At 63.5% G+C, this 18,237-nt stretch overlaps 1 protein-coding gene across 5 annotated transcripts in view; it reads right to left on the bottom strand.

Moving 5' to 3' along the window:
* Nucleotides 1-18,237, bottom strand: part of BRSK2 (BR serine/threonine kinase 2) — a 63,240-nt gene that overhangs the window by 20,626 nt on the left and 24,377 nt on the right. For all 5 annotated transcript variants that reach the window (XM_060158175.1, XM_060158178.1, XM_060158176.1 and 2 more), the window contains exons 2-3: nt 1,944-2,038; nt 882-967 (exon numbers count right to left, since the gene is read on the bottom strand). In XM_060158175.1, the coding sequence (XP_060014158.1) occupies nt 882-967; nt 1,944-2,038 (181 nt within the window). The remainder of the gene's footprint in view (nt 1-881; nt 968-1,943; nt 2,039-18,237) is intronic.

Raw genomic sequence — 18,237 nt, 5'->3', positions numbered from 1 at the left:
CTCATGCAGCGCTGGGTGCCCGGCTGACACAGGAAGAAGGGGAGGCCCGAGAGCAGGCGCTGCTTGTCGGAGGGGCTGGGGCTGAACCCGGGCCCCCTGCTCCCCAGGGCCACTTCCTGCCCCCGCCTCCCCTGCCCGAGACAGCGCTGCAGCGGCTAAGGCCAGCCTGCATCAGGGGCCCAGTCAGGGCTGGGCTCGGGGCCTTGAGGCCCTGGGGCAGGGGGCCTGCGGGGACCGTGCCAGGCCAGCCCCTGCCCGCACGCCCTCGCCCGCTGCCCGTCCCCTCCCCGAGGGACGCGGCCCAGCAGCCAGGCCTTTCCTATGGCCACACACGGGGCAGCGGCAAAGCTGACTCCCCCGAGGGCACCCTGTGAGCGGCCACCCACATCCCCAGGGAAGCTCGCGGAGGCCACACAGCGGGGGACGGGGGGGCTGCCCACGCGGGGAAACGTCCGCCAGCCTCAGTGGCCTCGGTGGTGACAGGAGGCCAGCCACGCTCAGCATCCCGACAGCAGGCTGGGGGAGGGGCCTGGGTGGCGACAGTGCGGTCGGCCGGCCTGGGGTCCCCACCCACGTGAGGGAGCACGCGGGGGCTCCAAGGGGCTTGGCACGTGGTCCGTGGGAGCCCCCAGCAGAGCGGCGGGGTCCTGAGGCTCGCTGGGGCCGGGAGAAAGGGCCTGAGGTGCTCCTGCCCCTCAACGCCCCCCTCCCCCGAGTCTGCTCCCCACAAGGCCCCATCCTCAAGCCAGTGGCTCTGCAAGTCCCCGCTGGCCAGCCCTGGACCTGGTCAAGGAGCAGTGACCGCCATGGCCTGTCCTGCAGACCCCCTCCCGGGACGGCCCCCCTCTGCCCCCCAGCTCTCCGGACCCAGCAATACCTACAAATATTTTTTGTTTTCATAGACGTCGTGCAGCTTGAGGACATGGGGGTGCTCTATCAGCTTCAGGATGGCGATCTCCCGCTCCACCTGCGAGAAAGGGGGCGCCGTCACGGCAGGCCGGGCCCATCCCCCCACCGGTGCGCCGCCCACCCGCCCGTCCAGGCTGTGGGGTCACAGAGCCCCCGGGATGCTGGGCTCCTGGGGCAGGTCCAGCCTCGCACTGGCATCTCTACCCCGTGGGCCGCCTCCCTGCCCTCCCCCAGCTGCGCTCGGTCCCTGCCAGGCCTCCGGGGGGGGGGCCCGGTTACACCCCCGGGTCCACTTCCACTGATATAGGTCCTGTCTCCCCACTCAGATATCTTGTGGCATCTTGACCTTAGCGCCCCAAACTGACACATAAGACCCGCCCCCAAGCCGGGCGCTGGCCAAGGCAGGATGGGGATCGGCCAAGCCGCCACCAGCACCGCCCACACCCCATCCAAACGGCCACCACCTCCCCTTAAAACCAGCCCGTGGCGCATCCCCCAGGCTTCCCCAGCTGGGCCCACCCGGTCCCCCCCGCCCCCACCGGCCAGAGGGGTCCTCACTGTGTCACTGGCCGGTGCCCACCACGGCCCACCTGCTTTCCTGCCCCCCCTCTGCCCCTCACCCCTGCCCGCTGAGAGGACAGCCGTTCGGACAGATGAGCAGACAGACGGGGAACAGAGCCTGGGCAGCCCCTCCCCGCTGAGTGTCTGGTCCCACCCCGGAGTCCTCCGGTCGCGTGGGGTCTGCTTCAGTCCCTAAGGGGACCGGACTCCACCAGGGCTGGGGGGATGCTGAGGTGGGGGGAGCGGGGAGGAAGAGGGGCTGCGAGGCCTCCTGGGACCCCGCACTTCCTCTTCTCCCTCACAGACAGGGGTCTCCTCCTGATTCTAACGGGGGAAACTGAGGCCAGCCAGCCCTCTCAACAGATGGCGCAGCAGGACCCAGCAGGAACCCCCTTCCCAGGCAGCTCGCCTGCAGCCTGGCTCCACCCCGACCACTGGGCCTCCCCACCTCCCCCGGCCGCCCCCAAGCTCACCTTCATCAGTACAGACTCGCTGAGCTTCTCGCGGTTGACGATCTTGACAGCCACCTTCTGGCACGTGACACAGTGAATCCCCAGCTTCACGAGGCCTGGGGGCGAGGGGAGCCCTCAGACCCCGTCCGGCCACCACCCGGGCCCGACCAGCAGGGCCCCTCCCGCACCCAAGCCCGGCCCCTCACTCAGCGCCGGGATCCTGTGCCCCTGCCCCCCAGCCTGTCTTGGGCCAACCCCAGGCCAACGTCTGCCCTCCCACGCTCCCTGGTCGCTGGCCAGAGGCTGTCCCCAGTGTGGTCACTCTGACCCACGCCACATACTGGCCCTCTGCCCCTCCAGCTTGGGCCCCGGCCAGCAACACCTGGAGTCCCTCCCCCAGACCTTAGCCGGAGCTCAGTCCCTCGGCAGGGGAGCCAGGGTGCCCTCAGGTCCCACAGACCCCTCCCCAACCTGTCACCCTCCTCTTGGCCTTCGGACCCCTGGACAAGGTGCCCCCGACACCTGTGTCCAGCTCCCTGCTCTCCCCAGGACACCAGCACAGGCCCAAGGCCCCTCCCCCGGCAGCTGCGGCCCCGCAGCCCGCCTCCCTGCATCTCCCGTGGGACAGGACACTCCGCCGATTCACCTCTGCTGTCGTCACCACGCTGCAGGGAGCCGCGGTCCTGGTCACTGCCCCCTGGCCTCCTGGCCTCCGCTGGACCTTCTGTGGCCTCAGACCGAGATGCCCTGCACTCTCCCCTCCCAAGCCCCGGCCCGACCTGAACATTCCCCCAGGTGGCCTGTGTTCCCCGATGGGCACGGAGGTGACCACCATAGTTCGGGCCACCCCTGGCGTTCGGGCGCCTGGATGCAGCGTAGGACGACCTGCTCCCCACGGCACTGCAGCCTGCGTTTTGAGGGATGTGGAGCGCTGGACGCCCCTCGGTTTCATTCACACTTTGCCGACTCTGCTGCTGCTGCTTTAGTTACGACCTTGACGCAGTCTCACGGTTCCAACCACTCGGGTCTGCACTTGCCCCTTTTTACGCTGCTGAAGGGCGGCTCTAACAATTTGCAAAGCCCTTTGCTTTGTACGGGAAATGAATTCTTTGCCATGTGCATCGAAAACACGTTCCCCTGAGGGGCACATCTCTTTATCAGGCCTTTGGGGCCACGAGCAGTCACACCCTCCCAGCAGTGTCGCGTCTTCCTCCTTCCTGCTCCCCGTGGGCAGTGAGCCCGCTGGCGGCCGGGAGATGACCTGTGCCCCCCAGACACGGGAGCAGCAGCAGGCAGGGCTGGACGAGGGGCGGGGGACCAGGCCCGGTGGAACCCCTGAGCCCTGAGCCTGGGGGCCCGGAGCTCCTCGGCTCAGGGAAGGACAGAGGTCCCGCAGGGGGGCCCGCTGAGCCCCGGCTCCCACCCGGGAAGGGCTGCGGGCTCCTGGGGGCTCTCCCCAGCTGCCTTTGATCCAGAGCCCGAGCCCTGGGATTGCAGGTCAGGAGCCGAGCCCAGAGGACAGGCCCCGGGCAGCAGGAAGAGCGCCACCGGCATCTGTAATTCAGAGCCGTGGCCCAGGACTGCTCTCCACAGCCTCCAGGATGGGAACCGGGCCTGGCACTGACCCCTCCACCCCGACTCCAGGCAGGTCTGGGCCCAGACGCAGAAACGGAGGGGGAGCCGGCCTGAGTGAGAAGCAGGCTTCTGCCTGGCGAGGCCCCCAGACAAGGTGCACAGGCCTCGAGGAGCCGCAGCAACGGCGGCCAGGCCGCTCCCCGGGGGCACAAGTCCCTAATGCCCAGGACAGATGGCCCAGAAACGCCCCACAGATGAGCCTCACACCCGTGCACACACACCCCTACAGGCGTGTCCTCAGGGGTCAGGGGCACGTGGGGAATAAAGGGAAGTGAGCTTCAACTCAAAAGGGAGCTGGACAGGGACGCAGGCGACCCTCCGGAAGTGGAAAACTAAGTGGCCTCTAACACCACCCCCATCACTGACCACCACAGCAGCCAGCCTGCTGACAGAGTGCTGGGGCCATGCGACATCGGGGACCTCACTTCACAGATGAGAAACTCCATCACCAGCTGGTGCACAGGAAGGCCAGGAGGACAAAGGACCCAGTGGACAAGGTGCCCTGGACGAGCCCCACGCCAGGGTGCGAGCCTGCCAAACCCTCACAGCTGCTAGCGGGCCTGTGGGCTGGGCCCCCGGCCAGGACGCGTGGCTGGGTGCAGGGGGCTGCCCTGGGCCGCGTCCTAGAACTCTGGTGGCTATCTCCCTGCCTTCACCTTCCTCCACTTGCTGCCTCTTTCCCCGAAAGTCCTCTGCCCACAGACTCCTACACACCCCTCAAAGCCCAGCATGGAGGTGCCCCTCCTGGGTGAAGCTTCCAGGCCGCCCTGGCTGTGCTGGTCTCCTGCAGCCCCGGGGTCCTCTGGGGTGGGATGTTTGGGTTCCAAGCAGTCCTGCCACTTCCCTGGAGGCGGGGAGCAGAGTGCACCCTCGGGAGGGCCTGCTAGGGAAGCCCAAGACTGCCCTAATTACCCCACCCTCCAACAGCTCTGGCTCATTTTCCAATTGTGATTTCATCTCTAATTATTGCCTTTGCAGCAAATACCGCGCATGTCAAGTGAAGGCAAGTACAGAGCGTCACAGATAATCGCGGGAGGAACAGAGGCAATCCCGCCCGGCGGGTGCTTGAGGGTGCTGCGCTGTCTGCAGGAAGGGGCTCCTCAAGGGCGTCCTGAGGACCCCAGGCCCACCCACGAGCTCCCCACCACACCCCAGGCTCCGGCACAAGGACGCGTGTGCACGAACACGGCCCCCCACCTCCCGGGGCTCCTGAGCACGGCTGGGAGAGTCAAGGGGATCCAGGAACCGCCAACTGAGAGCAGACCCCGCCCCAGGGCGCCCAAGTGTGCGGGACCTCCCCGCACCTGGGCCAAGGGCACGGGGCAGCAGGACGGCCCTCTCGAGCACCCCGGCCCCTCCACTCATCTACTATGGCTCGAGGGCCAAGAGGCGGCCACAGTGCTGGGGGCAGGGAGCTCTCCAGGCCTGGCTCAGCACCCTCCGCAGCCCCCGCTGGCCCCTGGTTAGCCGTCAAACCCAGGGCACCTGTCTGGTCGGAGGAAGGAGGCCAGGGCCCCGGGCGGCCCAGGAGTGGTGGGGAGCGGAAGGTGCAGCCCGCGGGGTTCTCAGACCTGCAGGGGTCCAGCATGGGAGGCGGCTGGACGAGCCTGTGGGGTCAGAGGTCAGGCAGGGGTGGTCCTGAGCAGACGCCTCACCCTACGGCTCTCTGGTCATCCTTGGCCTCCCTTTTCTTCTTGGTCAGGTACCTTCAGGGAAGAACCCTGCGGGAGAGCCCTGCACCCAGGGGGCTGCCAGCTCTAAGGAGTCAACAGAGCACGAGGGACCACCGCCCAGTGGGGAGCCCCCAGAGGGGGGCCCAGACTCCACTGCCCAGAGACTGCCATGGGCCAGGTGACACTGCTGCAGCTGTGGGGGGTGGGGTGGCAGGGAAGAGGACCCTCTGCACCCCAGGCTCAGCCCTGTAGCCCAACAGGGCAGTCAACACTGGGGGTGTCAGCGGGGCCGCCGGAGGACTCCCCTCCCTACAGACACAGGGGGGTCACTCCCTCTAACTGCACGCCAGCCTCCAGCGCTGTTTCCACCCCCAAGTGATGAGCCTTTGTGGGTGCCCAGGCCCACCTGGGAGGGGAAGGCCCTGGTCTGGTGCGGGCGGCATCAGGCTCCCCTCTCGACCTCTCAGGGTGGTCCGGCCAAGGCCTGCTGCCCCATCCCTGCAGCCCCCATCCCAGCAGCCCCAGCCCTGCAGTCCCAGCCCTGCAGCCCCCAGCCCTGCAGCCCCAGCCCCGCTGCCCGCAGCCCCCAGCCCCGCTGCCCCCAGCCCCGCAGCCCCACTGCCCCCAGCCCCGCAGCCCCCAGCCCTGCAGCCCCAGCCCCGCTGCCCGCAGCCCCCAGCCCCGCTGCCCCCAGCCCCGCAGCCCTGCAGGCCCCAGCCCCGCAGCCCCCAGCCCTGCAGCCCCAGCCCGACAGCCCCCAGCCCCACTGCCCCAGCCCTGCAGGCCCCAGCCCTGCTGCCCCAGCCCTGCGGTCCCTGTGGGCAGACAGTGCGGCTCCCAGGAGCCTGCCCCTCCGCCCTTCGTCCTGAGCTCAGAGCCGCCCCAGGCCCTCGGCTGTCCCTGTCCCGTCTCCTCTCCAGGTGCCAGGCCACTGCACGGCCTCCCTAAGGGCATGCTTGGAGCACCTCCTGGAGGGCCCTTCTCCCCGCCCCAGGGCCCCTCGCTCCTCTGCCTGTGGCCATCAGGTCCTGAGGCCCCAGCTGGCCCCACCCCACCCCTTGGGGCCAGTGAGCGTCCTGCACCCATGGCTTTCCTGGCCACCCCCAAGTGGCAGCCGCAGGGGGTCAGGACCAGAGGGAGGTCCCACTTCTGTCAGCAACATTCCTCTGTCAGGTTCCACCTCTGATTACCATCCCCCACCCACCCAGCCCACGCGCTGCCCACCTCATCTGAACGCCTGATGGCGACGGGGGCACCGTGGCTCAGTCTGTCAGCCCCCACCACACGGCACTGTGACTCCCCTTCCGGAGGGGCGGCGTCTCATGGGTGGGAGCCTCCCTCCCAGGATTGGGGTGCCTTTCCTACACTTATGGCCCCTGAAGATGGCCTGTGGGTTCCCATCACCCAGGGCCTTCCCAGCACCCTCTTTAACAGGCCGGGAGGGAGGTTCTCGGGGCCTGGGGGCCACGCTCAGCCGTGGTCTGTGGCAGGAGAGCTTCGTGACCTTCTCCCCCGCGGATGACCTGTGTCTCACACACCGCGTGACAACACAGGAGTGTGACCTCGAGCCTACCCTGGCTTGAGCTCCACGCTGCCAGCCAGCGCTCACCGGCCGTGTCCTCTGCACATCCACCACGTGCCCGCCTGGGAGTCCTCTGCACACAGGAACCAGGGCACGAGAGGGGTGCGCGCAAGCTAGCGCACACACACGTACGTGGGTCCCGTGCGTGGCTGCCCCCCCCCGCGCCTCCACACCGCCGACTGGCCATGTGACCTCGGTGACACAAATCCCACGGGCTCTGCACGGCGGCCGGGTCTGCCCCGGGCCCTGCTGGCAGAGTCCTGCAAAGTGACACGTGCAGGGCGCATGCGGCGCCCACACAGACAGGAAAGCAAAAAGAGTAAAGACTGGCTTTGCCATTTCTCGTTTAAATCACCGGATCTAGACCATGCTGCCACCGTGAGCGCCATCCCTGGGGCAAGGACCCAGCTGAAGGAAGAGAGAAGGCCTCTCCACCCCCGGGCCGGGCTGTCCCCTGCGTGGGCCCCTCCCTCGGTGGCGTCAGCTCTGCGGGGCCCTGGAGTTTTTGCCTAAAAGGCCCTTCTCCCCGCCGCCCCGCCGTCTCCATACTGCCTGACGCACCGAGCCGCAGCTTCACGGGTTCCGGGGTCCCTCCTGCCCGCCCGACCCCACGGGGGAGTCCCCTGCCTCAGGGGCCAACCCCGAGACCCCCTCCTGTGGCTTCTGCCTCGCGCCCCCCAGAAGAGGGCGAAGGTTCAGATAAAGGGGGGGTCAGCCTGTCTCCCCGGAAGCGGGCCCCGGGGCTCTGGCGGAGGGGGAGGGGCGCCAGTCCGGAGTCGGCACGTTTCTCTGTTACTTCCGCGGGAGCCAGCGGGAGGCGGCCTGGACACCAGAGCCCGCTCTGCCGCCGCGCAGCGCCAGCTGCTGTCCGTGGTGCTGACAGAGCCGGGCCGCGGCCTCCGACGAGCCCAGGCCTTCGGGGGACAGGAAACAGACCCTGGGGGGAAGGGACGGGACACACTCGCTCCTGCGAAGCCCCCGTCCGTGTGCCCACACCGGCCTCCTCGCGCTGGGGACGCGGGCACGGGTGACCAGACGGGGTGGAGGGCAGGATGCGCCACAGGCCAGCTCGGGTCACCTGGCAGCTCCAGGCCCCCGTCAGGCTTCTGCTGAGCCCGGAGGAGGGCAGGGCAGCCTGCCTGGGCCCCCCAGAGCCCCTCTGAGCACCCCGGGAGGCAGCAGCATCCAGCCGCTAGCACAGGACCACCGAGCACCACTAACGCCCAGGGCGGTGACCGGCCCTCCTCGCGCATCACTCCCCACTGTGCCTCTGGACCACGTGGCCAGCTAACGTGGCGCCAGGGCCACAAGCACAGCTAACGGCGACCCACTGCCCGCCCACTGTAGGGGCGTCGGGGGATGCTGTTTTCCTGGGGTGGAGAGGATGGAGCAGCCCTGTCACCCTCCCGCCCAGGCTTTCGTTGGACGATGGGGGAGGCGGCTCCACACCGGCTCTTGGGAAGAGTCAGCAAACCTGGTCACCCTGCTGCCCGGCCTGCTGCCCGGCCTGCTGCCCGGCCTGCTGCCCGCGGCTGGCACCAGGGGAGCCTTAGAGAGTGGTCGGGGCGAGACGGGCTCGGCTGCCCTCACTGAGACGGGGCAAGAGAAGGAATGGGGCTGAGTCCCCAGCCTGGGAGGGGACGCGTCTTCTGGCATCAGTGCAGTGGCGCCTGGCCTCCCGGTGCAGGTCCTTCCTGCCACCTAGGCACTGGCTGCTCCGCCCGCCTCGGTGGACTGCAGCCCCACGAGGACCCCCGGTGACTCGTGCCTCCTGGAAACCGGCCCCCGGGCAGTGTGGTCGCCCCCACGCTGCACCAGAGCTGGTCTGTGTGGCCAATGGAACGTGGCAGAACAGATGGCTTCCTGTCTCCAAAGTCAGGTGCTAACAAGAGCACAGCTTCCTTTGGGGTCCCTGGGGTCTTGCTCGGGTGGAGACGGCTGCCTTGTCTCTAGGCAGTGCCCCTTGGAGACGGCCACATGGCCTCCAGGTGACAGCAGGGCCGGGGGGAGCCTCCAGTCCAGCCCACAGCTGGAACCTCGTGAGACCCCTGAGCCCCATGTACCCAGCTCGGTTGCCCTGGACGCCTGCCCCTCAGGGGTGGTGAGAGAACGTTTGCTGTCTCAAGACACTAGGTTTTGGGGGCAGCTTGTTACACAGCAACACAGATCAAAGAAATACACTCAGCCCTACAACCGCCAGGCCTCACAGGAACGCCCGGGACGGTGTCCAGTGTGAGCTGAACACGCGTGGGGGACAGCCTCACAGACAGGACACATGGCCTCAGCGGCAGTCGAGCCTGGTGGTCCCAGCCAGTGCTCTCAGATAAGACCCCGAACCGCCCCAGGCCTGAGTTTCCTCACTTGAGGAAGCAGGAAAACTAATCCCCCAACAGGCCCCTGGCCGGCCCAGCCCAGCCCCATAGGACAGCAGGAGGTGCCCGTGAAACCCTGGGACCGGAAGAGGGGCGGCCTCTCCCCCTAGGCAGCCTACCCAGAGGGCGTCCCAGGGCCAGAGCCTCAACCCTGGTCTGTCTCAACCCCCAGCCAGCTGGCCGGCTCCCGCCATCGCTGGGGGAGAGCAAGGGCCTGCCCGGCTCCCGGGACTAAACCCTCCCAGGCCCGGCCAGGTTGGGAGCCCTTCGGACAGCAAGGCGCACGGATGCTGGTGGTGGGTTGAAGATGAGGCACGGCCCTCCCCACCCCCGGGGGGGTGGGTGGAGGGGGCTGTATCCTTGTCTTTTAAACCTTGGGGAAACTCCTGCCACCGGGAGGCCGCTGAGAAAAGGGGACTCCTCGGCCCGTCCTCTGTCTCCTACTGACCCCGTCTCTTCCCCGGCACTGTCTGCCTGCGTGGGTGGGGGATCCTGACGGGGGGCAGGAGGCCACCCCACTAGGGTGACGGTTAACCCCACCTGGCTCTCCTCCCATCACCCCCCACTCGGTGTACCCAGCTGTGGGGGAGGAGCCCTGGTGGCACCCGGGTCCAGGCTTCCAGGAAGAGTATCCCCTCCCTCATCCTGCAGGACCAGGGACGGCTAGGCGACAGCCAGGCGACGGCCAAGGGCTCCCGGCCGCAGCGGAGCAGCTCTTGAGCCCACGGGCAAGAGCGACAGTGCAAAACTGGGATCCACTTGGGGCCCCAAGCCCAGTGTGCAGGGGCTGAATGGTGGCCCCAAGAAGATGTGTCCACGTCCTGATGCCCAGAACCCACGAGTGTGAGCCTGTCTGGGAAAAGGGCTTTTCCAGAGGTACTTACGTTACAGATCTCAAGAGAAGACCACCCTGCATGGAGGGCGGGTGGGCCCTAAGTCTAATGACAAAGTTCTTATAAGAGAAAGACAGAGAGAGATTAGACACAGGCGCACGTGAAGACGGAGGAAGAAGCCGTGGGGATGCTTCTAGAAGAGCCAGCAAACCCCCGGAAGCCGGGGGAGGGGCCTGGAACCATCCTCCCTCAGAGCCTCAGAACCACCGCAGACTTCCGGCTCCTGGAGTTGAGGGTAAGATTCTGTTGTTCTAGGGACCAGGGTTGTGGCAGTCGTGTGGGGCCCCAGGGAACTGTGCAGGGTCCCTTCAGCTCACATGGTATTTACCTGAGCCTCCTCTCACCCCAAACCTCCCGGTGCGTTTCAGAAGGGTTTCCGTTCACTCCAGAGGCCTCTATGTAAGCACAGACCTTCACGTCACTCAGTGTAACGGGAGCCCCTCCCCAGGCCCACGTACACGCGGCAAAGGCCTCTGTGCCCGCCGCAACGGGCGGCTGCCTACAGTGCTGGAGCACCCAGGGGCCCTGGAGAGGCTAAGGACGGGACTGGGGGTGGGCTGTCGGCTTCCGCTGCCTCTGTGAGCGCTGAGCAGCTCTCAAGGCAAGTCTGGCTGGCACCCCCCTCGCCCTGCCTGCACCGGCGACACCTGGGGCACAGGCCCTGGGGGCTGCAGACCTGGTCAGCCTGGCGCCATGGCTGAGACCCTCGGGCGGGCGGGCTCTGGGCAGTGGTCAGGCCTGGATGTGGCCCCTGCTCCAGCCACGCCACTGTCTGGTCAGGACGAAGGTTCCCGACTATGTTCCACTCGAACCCTGATCCTTGCAATGGCTCCTCCCTTTCTCCGAAGGGGACACGAGGCCGGGTGAGGCCTGCAGGACCCCAAGGTCCATTCACTGCCACTGCCCAGGGAGTCAGGGTGAAACAGCCCCGGAGCCGGGGCTTCCCCAGCTGGTGTAGACACAAGTTCCATCCCCATCACCCCCTCATTACAGGCTTGGGGAGTCGAAGGTGTGCTGGGCAAAGAGGTGGGGGAAAAACAGATGCTGGAAAGAATGCCTGCAGCTGCCCGGGGCTGCAGGAGGGGCAGGCGGTGGGCGGTGGCACGTGAAGCCCCTTTCAGCACCACGGACAGGAGCTGGCGCCGCCCAGGGACAGCAGGCGACTTACTCCGGACCACACTGCAGCTGGTGGACGCCAGAGCCAGGGTGCCCTTGGAAGACAGTTGGCGATCCTGGGGCACCTCCACCGGCCACAGCCCTGGCTCTTCCCTGTGCGGAGCAGGAGGCCTGCCTGCGCCACACCCTGGGGACGTGGCACTGTTCTGGCCTGTGAACTCAGGACACCAGGGGCACGCACACCCTTCTGCACGGCCCCTCGTGCATCAGCCCCCACCTCAGGAGATGCCGCCAGCCCCCCCAGGTTCCAGCGCCTGGACACGCAGCCCCACCCAGGCCCCCCACAGGGTCTCCCACGGCTCGGGCCCACAGAAAGGCCCTCGGAGTGCAGGAGAACACCCGCCTCCAACCGTGGGGTGGGAGGTGCTACAGGAGCTCCCACCCCTCGGAGGGAGTGCACCTAGGCAGGGCCCGGAGTTGGGCCGGGCAGAGGATGGAGCTTGGTGGCCCAGGTGGAGCCCTGGGAGAGTCGGGGGCAGGGCCCAGGCGGCTCCACCCGGGGAGGGACCCTCGCCCCCTCCAAGTCTCTGAAGCCGGTGCTCAGGGAGGTCCAAAGCGCCCCCCCCCCACAGCAGGGGCTGGGGGGACTGCCTTCGCCACCTCCAAGGCCCGAGGGGGAGACCGTGCTGGGAGAGGGTTCACGTTGCTCTGGGCCAGCGAGGGTGGGAGGTGGGGGGATCGCGCTGAGGCGAAGCCCCCCCACACCTGCAGCCCCCCCGCCCCCCCAGCGGCCCGGGCACCCAGCTGCCAGCGCCCTCTCCATCCTGCCTGACTTCTGTTCACACCCGACCACCAGGGGCCCCATGGCTGGGCTGGGGAAGTTCGGGGACTGCAGGCTCGGCCTACAGTGGGCCTGATGAATAAACGAAGAATGGCCACAGAGAGGCCAGCAGCGCGGCGGGGCTCCACCTGCGTCCGCGGCCGCGCCCCAGTAATCCCTTCTACTGGACGGGAGAGCGGGCCTTGGAGGACGTCTGGGGGCGCTCTCCGCAGCCGCCCCCTCTTCCTCCCTCACGTCTGCTCCTCCAGGCTCCTCCAGGCGCAGCGCGGGGAGGGAGCACAGCACCACGACCTGCCCCGGTCCCCCGGGTCCCTGCCCAGGGGGCGCCCACGCCCAGGGGGTCCACTTCAGACACGCGCTGCCTGCCCGCCACAGGCCTCCGCGGACTCAGACCCGCGCGGGAGGGGGCGGCCTCTTTGAAGTTGCCGCCCGACATCAAAGCGCGCGCGCGTTCCCTCATTAGTGGTCCCGCCTGGTTCATCCCGCGCCCCTCCACCCCGCGCCTCCCTCCTTTCTCCGCCCGCCCGCGCGCACTCAGCCCTAGCTCTCGGTGGGCTGATAAGGCGCCCCGGTTCTCTCAGCCTCTCCTCCTGGGGTCGGAGCTCCCCAACCTCCTCCTCCCTCCTTCCGGTTGGCGGGGATGCCCCGATCGTGCGCCCCAGCTTTGCGCTGCATCCGCCCCCGGTGCGCCCACGCTTCCGGGCTCCCGGTGACACCCCGACACCCCTCACCGCGCTCCCGGGGGGAGGGGGGGGCGCGCTCTCAATATAGATTCCGCTGTTTCCTTCGCCCACCAGCGCCAGGCAGGAGGGAGGGGGAGGCGGTGGCGGCGTCTCTTGGGAGACAACTGTTCACGCTCCGAAAAGGAACCTCTCAAATTAAATTAATTAAGCCCTGACATATTTCACACGCACTGAAGCCACTCAGCCGCCTCCGCTGGGCTCCCTGCCTGCCCCGCCCACAGCACCCAAACACAAGGGGACTGCTGCCCCCTCCGTGGAACAGGCCGGCAGCCCCAGGGCAGCCCTTGACCCACGGGAGGAAAGGGACATGGGGGCCGCTCCCCACCCATCCCCAAGAGCCCTTCCTACCTGCACGGCCATTCTGCGTCCCTGACGAAGCCTCGGGGCGCTATTCTGGTACCTGAAGGCCCTTCCCCCGCTGAGCCAGCCATATTTGGCCAGCGGTGGGCACAATGGCCGTGGTCAGGGCCGAGGCTTTGAAGCCTGGTTCCCCATCTCTGCCTGGGGTGGGGACTTGGGTGGCCCCTCCAGCCACAGGGGTGTACTAACACCCTCTCCTGATGCCAGTAAAGATTAAATGAGAAAACACCCCATCCCCCTCTCTCACACACACACGCATCTCAGTCCTAAACATCCTACACTTCCTCCCTCCCCCTCCCAGAGGCATCTGGGATTGCACCCACGAAAACGTACAGCTGAGGGTTCTAACCCTCAGCACAGCCAGGGGGTCTCCAGGGTGGGGCCAGCCACCCTCGCCCCACAGCCCAACGCAGCCCTCAGGGCCTTGGAATGCTTTCAGGCCCAGAACCGCTGAAAAAAGATGATCACCCAAGCCTGCCCACACCCCGCTCCCCGCACCACCACCACCACCAAGCAGCTCCCTCTCAGCTCTGTGCCCGGTGGGAACTGCTGATAGGAACCGCCAATGGAAGCCCTGGGATGAAGAACTTCATTGGCCAGGACACAGTCGGAGGGTTGGGGGTGGGTGCCGCAGTGATCCTGGGGACACAGACCCTCCTTCCCGAAGAGACACTCAGGCCAGGCTCCCAAGGTCAAAGCTGAGAAGGGGCGAGATGCTGGGCACCTGCTGGTCGTGAAGGGGATGCCAAACATAGAGGCCTCTAGGCCCAGTAAATGGGCTCTGGAAGCAGCTAGAAACAGGAACATGCCCTGTGGCCCGGAGGTGCCCAGAGGCGCTTCCTAAGCAGGCCACACAGAGGCGTGTGCTCAGAAGCATCTCCAGTGGAGACAGACTGGGAGTCAGAAGACGGAGCTGGACGGAGGAGGGCTGAGCCCAGAGGACTCTGCTGGCCCAGGTGATGGAGGAGACGGCAGAGTTGGGTGGAGTTCTGGGGAGGAGGGGCCAGGAGAGATGCTTGCGGGGAGACCCTAGGAGGAGTCTGGGCTGGGGGCCAGTACCTGGAGAAGCTGCCAGGGCCCTGCTGGCCAGACAGACCCAGGTCCCTTGCAGTTGCCTCCTTCTGACCCCACCCTCTGGATTAAAAAAGAGGGAGCCTGGTGGTGGAAAGGAGATCTCAAAACATTCCAGAAACCTCTTGAAGAAGGAAGACAGGGGGCTGGTGATGGGGGACAGGGCAGGGGCCGGGCCTGCCGGCCTCCAGGGCGCCCTAGAGAGACTCCAGGTACCAGCGTCAGCCAGGGGCAGAGGGCAGGCCTGGGACGGGGCCGCAAAAACAGATGGGCACGTATCAAGGGCACAGATGTGGGGACAGCCCGGGTCAGCATCCCCTCCCTCCAGGCCAAGACTCAGACACAACCAGGGACAAAGCCCAGGACCACAGGGGCCAGGAGGCTGCCTTGCTCGTCCCTGTTGTCACACGCTGAGTGCTCAGCCCCTGCCATCAGCGTGCCCCCACCAGACGCCCCGCGCTCTGAACTCCAGGCAGGAGACCCCCTGAGGAGAGACCCAGGCAAGAAAATATTCCTGCTTCTCACACAGAAGGCAAACAGCCAACCACGCCACTAGAGGGAGCCCGAGAGAGAAACAGCGCTGACTCGGTAGAAACAGACATTTTAAAATCATGCTACTGTTTATTGCATTGACTTGCCAAGATTTAATCAGCTGCTACACCTATAAAACAAGAAATCTACAGAAAGGATGAGAAAGCAAGAGAGAGCTCTAAGATATAACAGTAATGGCTAGAGAAAGGAACTGCTGAGATAAGGGCTAAAAGCATGAGAAAATGCCCAATGAGGCGGAGCAAAGAGCAAAAAGAAAAGGTGAAACAATAAGAGATGATCAGTCCAGGATGCCCGATGTTTGTCCAAAGGGAGTAGCTAAGAGTGAGCAGAAACAATGCCCTGGAGCAGATGGGCATGCCAGAGCAAGAGGCCCTTGGTCGGCCCACGCCCTGGCTGCAAGCTGGCCCACGCCCAGGCACGGCCTCTCGAAGGTGAGATCCCGGGAGCCTGCCTCATTCCTTCATTCGCTGACAAGTATTCACTGGGCTTCTCCAGGGACAGGCATTCAAAACAACAGCAACAAAAAGCGGGTCCACACCATGGCGCTTACGCCCTCGAGACACCTGGCTAGAGCTGAACAGAAACTCGCTGAAGTATCCACTTAGTCCTGACCCAGAGAAAGTCCTACCCCCCTACAGGCCTGGCAGAGAGAAAGGCAAGCCCTTTCTGGGGAAGCCTTACCCACTGTGCTGCTCTTTTCAATAAAGAACGCCTGGCACACAATAAAGATGACGACATACACAAAGAAGCAGGAAAAGTGACCTACCCTCAAGAGGAAAAGGAGCCACAGCAGGAGCAGGCTGCAGCTGACCCAAAAAGCAGCAGTTTCCGGAAAGGATTTCACAGTGATGTGTATATATCTATATCTATCTATATATGTATTTTTTAATTAGACGAAAAGATGCACAAAAAGAATTCACTGAATGGACTTAACAGCAGACTGGACACAACAGAAGAAAGGACTAGTGAACTCTAAGACAGGCCAATATACAGCATCCAAGCTGAAGTATGGAGGAAAAGAACAAACAGAAAACCAAACAGCACGGGAGACCTGGGGGCACCACCCAACAGTCCAACGTACTTGTAATTGGAGTCCCAGAAAAAGAGAAGGGGGGGTTGGGGGACAGGGTGGAGGACATATTTTAAGAGAGAACAGCCACGCATTTCCCCAAATTATTAGCTATTTCAGCCCACAGGTCCATGAGGCCCACTGAACCAAAAGTATGACAGAAACACAGAAAACCACACCAAGGCATATCACTGCCAAACTGATAAAACTGAGAGGAAGAGAAAATCTTAAAAGCAGCCAAGACAAAAAACGCACATCACATCACAGGGAGCACCAGTGATGCCTGACTTCTCACCAGAAACAGTGTGACCAGGAGGCAATGGCTTAACACATCCTTGGTGCTGAAAGAAAACCTAAAGTTCTATAACCAGCAAAAATATCCTTCAAAAATAAGGCAAAATAAAGACATCTGTAGCTAGGCAAAAGCTGAGAGGATGTGTTGTGAGCGCTGTAACAGCACTAAAGGAAACTCTTCAGGTTGAGGGAGCCCCAACCCACAGGCAGGAAAGGGCGCCCCAAGAAGGGGACACATGACGAAACGGGAACACCCTCCCCGGAAAGAGCATCTCTTTAAAGAATCGACTCTGCAGATGCAGCAGCAAAGTACTGTGGGGTTACCACCAGGCAGAAGCCAGACACAACAGGGGCCCAGAAATGAAGGGCTGCGTCAGGAGGCCCCTCCCCTCTGCAACGTGGGGCAGCACCAACTCCATGAGGACTGTGGGACTGTGGCAGGCAGGCACGCTGCAGCCCCTAAGTCAGAAGGTCTCAGCCTCTGTGGCCTCATGATCCCCTTATACTCATAAAAGTTACCGAGGACACCAAAGAGCTTTTATGTATGTGGTTATATCTACTGATATTTATTGGATTAGAAATGAAAACTGAGAAATTTTACAAATGTTTATTAACTCGTTAAATATAATAAACCCAGGATTTCCCTGGTGGTGCAGTGGTTACGACTCCACGCTCCCAGTGCAGGGGGCCTGGGTTCGATCCCTGCGCAGGGAACTAGATCTCACACGCATGCTGCAACTGAGAGTTCGCATGCCATGACTAAGGAGCCCGCCTGTCGCAACTAAGACCCAGTGCAAATACATAAATGAATATTTTTAATATGCATATATAATAAATCCAGTATACACAAACATAAATAATTTTTATCAAAAATAGCCATTTTTTTCAAAGCTCTAAAGAGCTAGTGGGAAGAGCGGCACTGTTCTACATCTTGGCAGATCTCTTTAACATCTGCCTTCAAAGAAGACACGTGGGGAACCTCCGGAAATTTCCCTGTGTTGAGGCGAATACCATCGTATAATGATATCCTATAATGTATGAAAACGGTTTGGGCCTCATGGACCACCCCCCACAAGGATCTCCCCAAGGGGTCCCTGGTCTAAGACTTTGCGAACAACTACTCTACAGTAACCGCTAAAGAAATAATAAAAGAGGTGCAGCGAAAACACTAAAAGAGGGAAGAAAGTGGAATGACTAAAACAATACCTGGTTGACACCAAAAAAGCCAGGAAAGGAAGGAAAATGTACAAAGAACAGACGGACAAATAGAAAACAAACAGAAAGACAGCAGGCTTAAACCAAAGCGTGTCAGTAATTACACAAAATGTAATTGATCTAAACACTCCAACTAAAAGAGACTCAAACAGGGGAAAAAGGAAACTCAAACCCAAGTACGTGTGGTTTACAAGTGACACTTCAACTGTAAGGACACACACAGGTTGAAAGTAAGAGGATGATAAAAATGGGCCATGCAAACCCTAAGATGCAGGAATGGACAAGGTCACCCGGGTGACCATCAGCAGAGGAAGGCCAAGCTGACCGGGGGCACCCCAGCTCGCAAGCTGGCAAGATGAGGACGGTCCAGAGAAGCGGAGTGGGGAGGAAGGGGAAGAAAAGGGCAAACGTGGGGCTTCATAAGTTAAGTGAAGGAGGATGTCCAACTGCGTCTGATGCTGCTGACGGGGCAGGGACTGCCAAGTGACCACTGACTTGGCACTGTAAGGGTCATGCATGCAGCAGGGTGGCCGGGTCAAGAGGTAGAGGGAAAAGATGTGGGTTCAACGGGAATCACACTTTCGAGGAGCTCTGATGTAAATGGGGGCAAAGAAAAAGGCAGGTAGGTCAGACTGGCATCTAATCTCCCATCAGCACTTGAGGTCGGGAGCTAATGGGAGGAGCATGAGTCCACAGAGAAGGTGCCTCCCGTGTCGCTTTTCCTGGGAAGTCACCTGACAAAAGGAGGTGGTAGACCAGAAGGAAGTTAAGATCCCATCCAGAGAGGAGTCCTGGGAACTCCCCAAAGGAGGCCTCTTAGAGAAACATGGCAGACTAGAGCAGGACGGAAGGCTCCGGGAAAGAGGTTACCACGAGAAAAAGGGAACTTGACAGATCGG

This window comes from Lagenorhynchus albirostris, chromosome 9 (genome assembly GCF_949774975.1).
Source record: "Lagenorhynchus albirostris chromosome 9, mLagAlb1.1, whole genome shotgun sequence".
In the NCBI taxonomy this organism is placed as follows: domain Eukaryota; kingdom Metazoa; phylum Chordata; class Mammalia; order Artiodactyla; family Delphinidae; genus Lagenorhynchus; species Lagenorhynchus albirostris.
Note: the sequence above shows the minus strand (reverse complement) of the source record. Positions and strands in the feature narration are given on the sequence as shown.